This window comes from Dermacentor albipictus, chromosome 1 (genome assembly GCF_038994185.2).
Source record: "Dermacentor albipictus isolate Rhodes 1998 colony chromosome 1, USDA_Dalb.pri_finalv2, whole genome shotgun sequence".
NCBI classification, from domain to species: domain Eukaryota; kingdom Metazoa; phylum Arthropoda; class Arachnida; order Ixodida; family Ixodidae; genus Dermacentor; species Dermacentor albipictus.
Window position 1 is genome coordinate 28871737 of NC_091821.1, and position 12224 is coordinate 28883960.

General features: G+C 45.3%; 1 protein-coding gene across 1 annotated transcript in view; it reads left to right on the top strand.

The window, feature by feature from the left end:
- Positions 1 to 12224, top strand: part of LOC135906039 (ribosome biogenesis protein BMS1 homolog) — a 163011-nt gene that overhangs the window by 42220 nt on the left and 108567 nt on the right. The window contains exon 7 of the mRNA XM_065437185.2: positions 2949 to 3082. Coding sequence (XP_065293257.1) covers positions 2949 to 3082 — 134 coding nt within the window. The remainder of the gene's footprint in view (positions 1 to 2948; positions 3083 to 12224) is intronic.

The following is a 12224-nucleotide window of genomic DNA, read 5'->3' on the forward strand; positions in this document are numbered from 1 at the left end:
ATGCTGGATCCCAACGCCTGGTCATTCGCGTGTATGGTCACGTGAATCGTGGCGCGTTCCAAGGCGGCCACGCGAGGTGGTCTCGCAGAAGCATGGGTCGCCGCGCACGCGGGAGACGTCCCCGCCGTGCGCCGACCCGCCGGGAAAGAGGGTCGCTGCACGCGCGGCACGTCCGTGCTGCTAGCTGTCTCCAACCCAAAGAGCAAGCGCCTTCCTTTCGGCACCCAAGTAACCTCGCGGCGTTAGCAGCGCAACACTCGCGCCATCTCTTGCACTGCGCTTCAACCACATCAACCGCGCGGGCGTCACGCAGGCCACGCGGCGAAGCAGGAGTACAGGAGACGCGCTGTGCGGGAAAAACATCAGGGGAGGCGCGAGGGTCGCGCATCCCCACACAGTCTAAGTGATGTAACAAGAATTCCTGTGCACTTGTCGTACGAATATCAGCGATAAACCTATATTTTCCATTGTCTGCTACTGGAGCTTAGGCTCTCTTACAAAAGTATTTTCACAGTGGTTGCAAAAAGCATGCTGGCATGCTCAAGAATTGTTGATATGCTGACTGATAACTGACAGTATTAAGAGCATAGTGCGAAGCCACAAACCACATATCTTAGCATGTGCAGCTTTTTTTCATGGCAGCGGTTACACCATCCATCATGTATCACAAGTTGCCCCTCCTCTGTTTGCATTTTATTCTGCCGTGATAGTACACTACACTCAATTAAGGGGCAGTGTATTTCGTGCACAGAATTCTGGAATTGGTGACAGTAATGGGCGGAGTTAGAGTGGTCACAATCTTATACCAGTGCCACACGGGCACAGAAAATGACATTAACTTGCTAGTGCATTAAAGTTTAATGCCATTCGAGGGGTGCCACAGGGACATGCTTAGTGGCATTAAAGCTTAATGCTGTTCGCGACGTAGTGCGTTCTCATAACTCACTGGACCATCAAATGCATACTCTCGTTCCCAATGTCTCCACATTCCGACGAGACTAAACGAATTCTTAGTGAAAAATAATTAATATATTCTTCAATTTCTTTTAAAAAGAATTTAAAAAGAACTCTTTTTCGTGGCATAGGGCGTTCTTACAATTATTGCAACTCGCCGTCAAATACGTACTCCCGTTTCCAATGTCCCTGTTGTGAGCACATTCTGATGATATTAGCAAACTTTTAGATAAAAACAACTAATATATTCTTCACTTTTTTTAAAAGGAGCTCTATTTTCGTAGAGATCAGGAGGCACGCTTTTGCGGCTATGCACAACTACAGCACTAATCGTGAGCGCATTAGCCAGGAGAAGCTGTTCGATTGCACGGCGGTGATTCCTTGCCTTGTTTGCCTCATACTGAAGCCTTTGACTTTGAATTGCTCGATGATATTTGGCTTGAAGAAGCACATACGCCACAACAAACTAGAGCACATGGTCAAATTCTTTAGGATCGCTGGTTGAAAGGTATTAACCTGTGAGTGCCACTTCTCCAATTTTAATGCTTTGGCTACGCTATGGATTGGCTGTCGAGCTAGCTTCGGCTTCAGTTTATGGCTGAGTGCAACAACAACATTCCTGAAATAAACTACATAAAACACGCCTATTAATGTTTCTCATGCCATTTCTTAAACGTTTGCTTTTTAGATAACTGTTTTTATTGTATTACGATTGGCAAGCAAACTTAAGTTTCACTGCAGCTATCGCCATCGCGACGTTTAATGTCATTAAGTATGCACGTGTGGCAGCGACCGAAATATAATGGCATTAAGAAACTTTAGGTCTTACACTTTTAATGGCATTAACCTCGCCTTTGTCGCACGGGTATTAGCCCTGTAGTCTTTTTCACATGTGCCAGGTGGCCAAACGCACATGGGAGCTTTGAACTGCTGCAGCAGTAGAACTATTAGCAGCAAGTGCAGCAAGATTTTGCCTAATCAATGTTGAAATAATAATACATAATTTTTCTGAACTGAAAGTAGCTTGTTATGTTCACTTCTAGAAATTTTTTTTTTTTCATTAAAGCAAAATTTTAAATGCATGTCTTTCTATAAGAGGTTTAAGTGGAATTACAGTTGTGCTTTGTTAGATCCATTAGTAAGGGTTGCCAAGGTATAACTGTAGCCACATTTGCATGAACACGGTAGAGAGCGTATATTAATGTACCACATTGCATTTACTTATACGCCACTGTTTACATGAATGTACATTTTCTTGTTGAGCCATTTAATGTCATCTGGTGTCATATTTGAAATTTAGCGCTCATTTCCGATGAGCGTGCTTTTGCTGTTGCATTGTGAAATGCACTGAAGGCAACTGGCTGAGTGTCTGGCAGGTTCTGCTTCTTTTGTCCGTGTTGACAAGTTTATGCCATGTTTTTTTGTGTTGAAGGTTACCATATTCTATCAAGGTAATAAAATTTCACAGTGTGCCCATGAGTGTTGCCATATCTACTAGTAGCCTAGCACAGCCGTCACGGCTTCTATCCCCTCAAAGTCAATGTGACTGTGCAAACACCAGAAATCAAGTCTCACCTGTGTGAATTGTGTATGCTTTTCACAAAGAAGGCATTGTTTCAATGCGCAGTTTAGTTGCTTTCATGTACTGACAAGTGAAAAGAAATTGCACGCGGCCTGCTTCATAAGCTGTAATTCCTGGCCAGTTATCATCCAGCAGTGAATGCGTTCATAGAATTCCTGATATGATGCGCTTCTTTTTACATGGGCCACTGAAATGTGCATTATCCATCTCAAACTACCCCTGCTTTGCATTTGACGTGGTACGCCTTCCTAGCGAATTAGCCTGTTTGCATGAGATATAACACGCTTCTGTCGCATTCATGTAAACGTTGCTTGTATATTACTGTTTGTGGTATTTTCATGGACTAATGCTGGAGAAGCTAGCACATGTCAATGGTGTACCAAATCTAATTCCCCATTTGCTTTATTGACAGGAGGATGGGAACAAAGTGGACCAGATGTTGCAATCAATGATGAAGACCAAACAGACTATTGATGCCAAGATGCAAACAAGCAAATTTTCGCTGTTTTCTGATGGTGGTGTTCTTTCTCCTGCTGATGTTGAAAGGTCAGAGAGATTTTTTTTTAAACATGGGTGGGGCATTTATCGTTTTTGTAGCTGAATTTTTTTTCAATTCCTGCTGAATGACAAGTACTAATTAAAATTTTAGCTTGCTGTTTCTACTAAGTATTACCAAGTAGGACTAGTTTTACATTAACTCACAATATAATATGAAAGCTTACCACCAAAATACAGTTGAGCCCACTTATAACTATTCAATTGCCACGAAAATTCTATTTTTATACCCGATAATTGTTACAACCAGTTTGTACGAAAAAAAGGTTAAAAAGGGGTGATGGCATAGCTGTTGTGAGAAAACCATATTGGCGAGGAAGCCAGTGCCCCCTTCCCAACCGTTTTCTTCCATCTGGATTCTGATTGTGTTGACTCTGATTGTGTTAATTATGCTTCCTGCGCTCTCTGATCGCTTGTAACAAGCTGCAGCTGTCGGCAAAGAGGGGTCACGAGCAGCAAGCGGCATGTGAGCTCTGCCAAGGCATCGCTTTGGTGGCCCCAAAAGGGCCATATTAAAAAATGCGGCAAGGTTGCCACAGCAGCCTCTCAGCTTGAGAAATCCAGAAGAAAGCTGGGGTAAGATTTCCATGTACAGCGGAATCTCGATAAATGGAAATCGCTTAAACGGAACTGCCTCTTAAATGGCCAAAACTGGGCCTCTCACCAGGTCTGGCCATTTTGAGCTGCCAAGTGCAGAGCATACAATGCGCGCTGATTGTGTTTGTGAAGAATTACATCGCTACACGCTGCTGAAAGGTCTGAAATTTCAATCGGAACACCGTTTTCCTTTTCCCTTGCGGCGACCGAGCTCCAAGCTGAATGGTGACGTTCTCGTGTCCCTGCGCCTACGTACTCGTGTCCGCAGTATGATGTCGCTCGTGGTGACACGTGACTTTGAGAATTATTCAAGGCAGCATCTGTTATTTGTGTGATCTGTTGCTTGAATTGAAGTTTTAGAGAAATAATCAAACACACAAATGGAATGTGTGGGTGTTTTTTGTTTTACTTCGCACCGAAGCAAAAGAGAGGTACTTCCACTTTGTCTGCTTTTTCCCACGGTGATGCAGTCACGTGTGCAGGTACCGAAACTATGCCATTTTCTACAGTGTTCCAGCACGTGATCATGCTCTGCGATCAGCTTGTTCTGCCTCAGTATTCGTGTAGCACCGAATTATACCGCTAGTCATGTGTCCTTGTGCACAGTGCGCAAAATCGTGTGCTACGCGAAACCAGACAATCAGAACAGCTCGCGTGCGATGCCGTCAGCAGAAGTGTGCAGCGCCGGGGGGGGAAAAAAAGAAAAAAAATGAAGGCAGGGCCTGAACGTATGCGTCACGCGATCCTCGAGGTCCGGTATGGGAGAACGCAGGGGAGGCATTTTGCTTGCGAAGGCTAGACGGGGCAAGTGGAAAGAGTGTCTTGCTTGACAGTGCAGCTCGCCTGCTTAAATCATGAGCCGATTTGCGCGAGTGAAAAATGTTTGCAGCTGAACACTCCCTGGAGGACACGTAACAACTTTCAGCATACAACCAAAATTTGCCATGAGGCCTGGTGAGAGGTCTTAAAACGAAACATCACCCTGATGGCTGTTAGTTTTGTATTCATGGAATCGTAATCACCTTTGGTAGTCAGTAAATGGAACTCCTGATAAACAGAGCCAATTTCCCTGCTCCCTTGAGGTTCCATTTAAACAAAGTCCGTTGTACTTCTCACTGGCTTGCACGAGAAAACCCCATGTCCGTCAGCCTTGCTTGTTTATGCGAAGCTTGCTGACATCCTTCTCCAAGGCATCCGCTCCACGTAGTGCAGCGGAATGTCCCTTGTCATTCAGTCATTCATGTAGCATTTGACAGATGGTAAGTGCCACCATCATTAGCTATGCTTGGCACACGACATGTCGCTGCGGCAAGTTCGAGGTGCGATCATTATACGGGAAAGAAAAAAACGAAACAAATTTTGACGACAAAATTCAGTGGTGCAATCATTACGCAAGTAAATACAGTAGAACCCCATTGCCGACAGTACAAAATCTGCCTCATGTGTCTACCAGCAGCAGCAGTACTTCCGTGGTGTCAATTGCTTTTGTAGATACAATCAGTTTTGCACGATTTTGCGTAACTCGGCACCGGACGTAGAGCAGCAGCACATGCAGCAGGATTTCTCCAGCGCACGCTATCGCCCGTTGGCACCGACACATCTAGTGTTGAGCGCAAAAGTGATCGCATCTCGTGTACCCAAAGGCAAACAATCAAGATTACGGCCCCTTCGCTCAAATCTACGTTCCGCGCTGAATCTGCACCCGATGCCTCTCGGGTGCCACCAAAACCAGCGTTCTTGAAGCAAGGGATGCATATTTCCAGACGATCACTCAATCATGGCCTGATGCATGGCACTCCATACTGCGACGTCCATTTCAGTGCCATAAACAATTCCATGTCGGTGGGACGTGGATGTCCTTGTTTTTGCTGCATTTTTCTCACCAAGGCGAACATTACGCAGTGCACTGTCATGATCAACGATCATTGTTCAAAATGTGCGTTCAGTTTGCGTTCAGTTTCACCTCACGCGATTGGCCTAGGCTGTACCGAGTCGTCAGCTGCAGGCAACACAAACTGAACGTGCGTTTCGAACAATCTGTATCTCTCCTAGTAGGTGTGCACATACCGTTGTCACATGTGGTAGCAACATGCGTGCTGTTTTAAACGGGCGATCAACAAACAATATGGCGGCCATGGTGTGTTTCCAGCGCACAAGATAGCGGCGCCGACACAAATGTAATCTGGTGGTATTTTATGCTATGCAATTTTAGTACAGAACAATCGCATTTTAGCACGTTTTGGAGCCTGCTTGAGAACAAAGAAGAAGCTTGAGAACAAGTTAAGGACCGCACAAAGAGTGATGGAACGAAGATTGCTAGGCATAACCTTAAGAGACAGAAAGAGAGCGGTTTGGATCAGAGAGCAAATGGCTATAGACGATATTCTATTTGACATCAAGAGAAAAAAATGGAGCTGGGCAGGTCATGTAATGCGCCGGTTAGATAACCGTTGGACCATTAGGGTTACAGAATAGGTACCAAGAGAAGCGAAATGCAGTCGAGAACGGCAGAAGACTAGGTGGAGTGATGAAATTAGGAAATTCGTGGGTGCTAGTTGTAATCGGTTGGCGCAGGAAAGGGGTAATTGGAGATCGTTGGGAGAGGCCTTCGTCCCACAGTGGACATAAAACATGATGATGATGATGATGAGCCCTACGTGAGCCCAATTTCGTTGATGCACGATTGTAGTACAGTGATATTTCGTTGCCAAGAAGTATAAAATACATTGAATCCTATCGGCATTCGTCAGGGATATGAAAATATTTCATTGTCGTGAGAATTTCGTTGCGGGATTCCGTTATTGCAGATTTCGACTGTATACTAGAACTGAGGTGTAATCAGTGCTGGCATACTAATTTGATGTTCCCTTTATTAAGAGTAGACCGCACAGTGTATCTTGATTTCTATGTATCTAAGTTACTTATAGCTTGCTACATTCTTGACGTGCAATGCGAGGAGTCTCCGAGCTTGTGCTGTTTTTTTTTTTTTTGCCCAAAATTTGTATGCAATAAATTGTGTGAAAAATTTTCTGATGTTTGATATTTGCTTCAATGTCCAGCTTTTCTTTTTCTTGATTCGATTAGAGGTCTACTATTTGGCACTCGCACACCCTTATTTTAAACCAAAACGCGTTGCTGTACTCTCATGTAGTTTGTGCGTCTGTTGTAGAGCTTATCGTGTCTGCGTGTGCTTTCTCATATGCTTGCCAGTGTGCTGCTGACCAATGAAATTGCAGAAAGCATTTGCTCAAGCCCCCTGTTGCTGTCTGTAGTGTGTGTTCTCAAGGACAGTATTGTAATCGCTTACTGATTTCTGCTTTGCTTGCAGCATTCGCTAGCAGAGAATAAATCATTTGACAATGACATATAGAGGATAGGCTATGGGTTCTCAAATTCGGTTCCGCGGAGCCCAAGGGTTTTGCAGGACCCTCCTCAGGATTTTGCGAGATACTGATAAATTTTTCCTGGTTCTGTGCTTGTCAGGTGGCTAAGATGGCGAACCGTGCATATTTCTGCCATTTGCAGATAGGTGCCGCTAGCGTGCGCACTGTCGTTTACATCAGAGCATTAAAAATTAAATGCACAGGGCAGCATAACCCAGCTTGTTCTAGCACGGTAGCTCGGTGAGTGCAGAGCACCGCAAATGCGCAATGCTAAAGTGCAAAAACCGCGCTACCGTCGAAGCGAAACGAAGCGACTGAGGCTGCATTGCTATAGTCATGAGCAGAAATTGTGCGGTATACGTCGTGACTGACAGCAACGTCTGAATGCTTTGTGCTTATTTGTGCCCTTAAGCTTTTATTTTTGCATTTATCGCCGCACATAAAACAGTATTGATTGCTGGCTGTGTGCCATCATAACTGCATAATCGCTATCCATGACTGCCAATAGCAAGCGCAATTTCGTCTGCATTTGTTGCAGTGAACGATGGTTTAATTTGACTTAGCGCATGTGTGTGCGACCTGCCTTCAGTACCGCAATTTCGCCGCCCATGATCGCGTCAATAGCGGCCACGGTTTCCTCCGCAGCGGTTACGGCAAACTGTAGCTTCGCTTTGACTCGGTGCAAAGCTATTATCGAACACGAAGAGCGCCGGCTACATCGCGATAGACGGACGATTTGTTGGCACTAATTCTAAGATCCCTTGTAAGGAAATGTTATGTGTCCCTGTGCGATAAGCACTGAAAGCTATCATTTTTTTCTCAGCATGCCTTGGTTGTGATGCTGTCTTGTATCATAATGATTGCACCCAGTTTGCACCACGAAGCTTGCCCACACCACCATTGGCCCCAAATGTGTTGCGTGCTATGTCTAGCCTCTCTATTAAAGGTGGTGGGGAGGGTTCCTTGGCGCTTTATGGAGCTTAGCAGGGTTCCTCGGGACCAACATGCTTGAGAACCCTTGGGATAGGGGGCAGTGTTGCCAGTTTTCTTACTCCTAATTAATTCAGTTGAATTAGCAGGACACAACATGTAAGGAATATCTGCTGTGGTTGCTCAGTGGCTATGGTGGCTCAGTGGCTGCTGAGCACAAGGTCTCGGGATCGAATCCCAACCACGGCGGCCACATTTCGATGGCGGCGAAATGCGAAAACACCCGTGTAATTATGTTTTAGGTGCACGTTGAAGAACCCTAGATGGTCGAAATTTCTGGAGTCCTCCACTACGGCGTGCTTCATAATCAGAAAGTGATTTTGGCACGTAAAACCACATAATTTAAATGTAAGTAATATGTAAGTAATGTGTAAGCAATAGGTAAGCAATTTTTTAATGTACAATCAAACCTCGCAATAACGAAATCGACAGGGAACGCGAAAAAATTCGCTTACATGAAAATTTCGTTGTTGCGAAAAGAGAGCACAGAGAGGTAATGCATCGCAGAACAAAAGTTTACTGTGTAAATTTTGTTAGTATACTTTGGCAAGCTTTGCTCAAGGATATAAACCCGCATTACCGACAGTACAAAGTGCGCCGCATGCGTAAATCAGCAGTGGCAGCACTGCCGTGAAGCAGTATTCTCGGTCAATTGCTTTCGGAGATACAATCACTTTTGCGAGATTTAGCGTAACTCGGCACCGGACGCAGAGCAACAGCGCATGCAGCAGCATTGCTTCAGCGCACGCGGTCGCCCGTAGGCGCCGACACTTCTGGTGCCGAGCGCGAAAGTGACCGTACCTCGTATACCCAAAAGCAAATGATCGCGATTACGGCCCCTTCACGCAAATCTACGTCTGCCGCCGAATTCGCGCGCGGTCCCTGTCAGGTGGCACTAAAACCAGGATTCTTGAAGCAAGGGATCCGTATTCCTGTACGATCGCTCAATCACGGCCCAATACGTGGCACTCCATCCTGCGACCACCATCTCAAGCGCCATAAACAATTCCACGTCGGTGGAACGTGGATTTGCTTGTTTTTTTATTATTATTATTATTATTCGCTGCATTTTTCTCATCAAGGCGCGCATTACGCAGTGCGCTGCCGCGATCGGCGATCGTTGTTCGAAGCGAGCGTTCAGTTTGCGTTCAGTTTTGCCTCGCGATCGGCCTAGGTTGCACCGAGTCGTCAGCCGGGGGGAAGGCAAAGTGAATGCGTGTTTCAAACAACGATCTCCAATCTCGCCTACAACCGTTGTCACATCTCGGCAGCAACATGCGTGTCGCTTTAAATGGCCGATCAGCAAACAAGATGGCGGCCATGACATGTTTCCAACGCACGCGATCGCTTCTGGCACTTGGTTGTTTTTGTAAACAAAAATGGCAATGCCCACACAAGTGTAATGTGGGGGTATTTTACGTAATTTTGGTGCAAAGCAATCGCATTTGAACACATTTTGGAGCCTCCTAGCCCTACGCGAGTGGTAATATGCGGGATTACGTGTCAGCAAATTTCGTTGATGCGGGATTGTAGTTCAGTGACATTTCGTTGCCGAGAGGTATGAAATGCATTGAATCCTATGGGCATTCACTGGGGATATGAAAATATTTTGTTGTCGTGAGAATTCCGTTGTTGCGGGATTTCGTTAATGTGAATTTTGACTGTATGCACACTACATCGTGTGCTCTAAAGATCTAGCTTCAGGCTGCAAGAAGAATTGTACCTGTGTCACACAGGCACATTTGCAAGGCCTTCCAGTCGACGGCCTTCGAAACGTCACAACTCTATCGACTCAAAGGAGTTGTCGTGCTGCTACACAGCACTTTTGAAAAGGCCGTTGAGTGGTTCAGGCGTGTCTCGCAAAATTGTGTGGCGCTGCGGATTTTTATTTTTGTTTCCATGTCATGAAAAGTTAAACAACATTAAAACCACTTAAAAGCACTATAATTTCTTTTGTTTTTGCTTATACATTTAAAAAAGGCACATGGAGTAGACGGAGAGTCAACTAGACAACATGGAGCATCTTGGACACAAGCATGTGACTGTTGTCGTGAGTATGTGCAGTTTGCACATATCAAGTGGCAAAAATACTTTATTGAACAAATAACAACACTCATAGCTGGTATTTTTAGAGCATTTTGGTTTGATTTGTTCTTTCTAACCTTGAGTATGAGTGCACTGTGAACGAGAGGGCATGTTCGCGCTGTTTCCGCTTCCGTTGCTCAAAGGCCGTCGAGATTTCAATAGAGTTGTAGGGTGCTCCGTTGACTCAGACTATTGACTCGGCTGCCTTCGAAACTGCCCATGTAGCAGCTCGACCTTGACGTTTGAGTCAATTGACTATCGGTTGGAAGGCCTTCCAAACGCCCGTGTGACACGGGTATTAGTCTTCTAACTGGGATAGGCACTGATGTATCAGAGTAAATGTTTTGCTGGGTGTGCAGTATTTGTGTGGTCGACTCCCATTAATTATACGCTGCATTCCCGACAAAATTGTTTGAATTATCTGGCAGGTCAAATTAAGATGCAGAAGAAATGCAAGAGCACAATGCCTATTCATTTGGTAGTATTTGCCCTATTCTAACACACCCCCGAATTGAACGAGCGCTCACTTCCTGTGTGTCCATATGAGAAAACTAATGTAGAAATGACAGTTAAGCACCCAAATGAAGTAGAAATCTAACGTATACCTTATTTTTTAGCTAGAAAAACTGTTGCACTATGGGAGCCAGTTTCCTGGAGCCAACTTCACCACACAGTTTTTTAAAAAATCAGCTCTGCCGCAATACATATGGGGTATACAGTAAAGCATATCACCGTTGCGAAGGCTGTTTTGGTTTTATGTCTGACTGCACCAGGCTGGAAATTTTCTGTCCCTTTTCTTTTTTTTTTTTAAAGAAAGGCACTTTTGAATTGGGTAAATACCGTGGTGTACAGTTGTTGCTTCAAAACTCCCTAGCGTGGCCTGAAAATATAGGTGTTTTTGACTGGAAATGGCGTACTCAACGCATTCACTGTCTCCTTGAGCTCCACCAAGGCAGATACTGCCACTAAACAGGCTGCTATCAAGGTCAGATGCATGTATACTGACTAGTTAAGTTTAAATTATACAGCGAACGACAGTTTTAGGATCGAAATAATGAAAGTTTGGGGCCCATAGAAATGCATGGGTGCCTGACGGGACCATCGGTTGAGATCGAATTAGTTAACAGAAGTCTACTGTATCTTAAGAAGATGAAAGAAGAAAGAAAACAAATAATCTGCCGTATAGTTTTAAAATTAGTATCGAGTCAAACCTCAAAATATCGAACAGCGCAGTGATTGCGAAATAATTCGATATAGCCAGAATTCGATGTATCAAATCATGCAAAAAACTTCTGCAAATCAATCAATGAACCAATCGAGGACCGTTCTTCAGAACGTGCGTTTGGTTGTGCCACGTGCCGACTTCGTCAACCGGGAACACATCGTCGGTTGCGCCACACACAATTAGCCTAGGCCCCACCGAAGTAGCCGCATGCTTAAACACGTAGTTAACATAGTCTAAACGATCCACAAGCGATAGGCCGGTGTCTTTATTGCGTCGCTGTAGCGGCATGGAAGGGCCAAAGCAGCTACAGCCTCAGTTGAAGTCGGGAGCGGGGCAACATCAGCGCTTGCAGTATGAACCTCGGCAGCATCGTCATTTGGCCCCTATTTCCACTGCGATCCCCACGTCCATCAATCGAAACATTTTGAAAGACTGTCACTAACAAAGTGTTAAGTGGCGTCTGCTAAGGCATCTATGAGTGAGCCCAGTGAGCGTGCGCTGTCGCGCGTCTTTCCACATGCACACTGCCAGTTCTCACTAGGTGCGGCAGGCGTAAAGCACCGCACCGAGGAGTCAGTGCGGCAAATGCAATGCGTCGTTGATGTTGTCGAACTAGCCAAGCTGCCCTCTGTGTACGCCGCTATGTTCAAATGGCGCCCTTGGCGCGATTGATGGGTGCAACGATAGTGCACAGCAGTTGGGAACGCCCATCACGCCACTGCTATCTTCAAGGGTGTTGCGGGAGAGCTCACCACCTGTCAACAGAGCGCACATGGTTTGGGGTGGCGGAGTTTGATATATCCATTTTACGTCCCACGGAATTTGAAATAAAAAATTCAAAATGCATGCGATT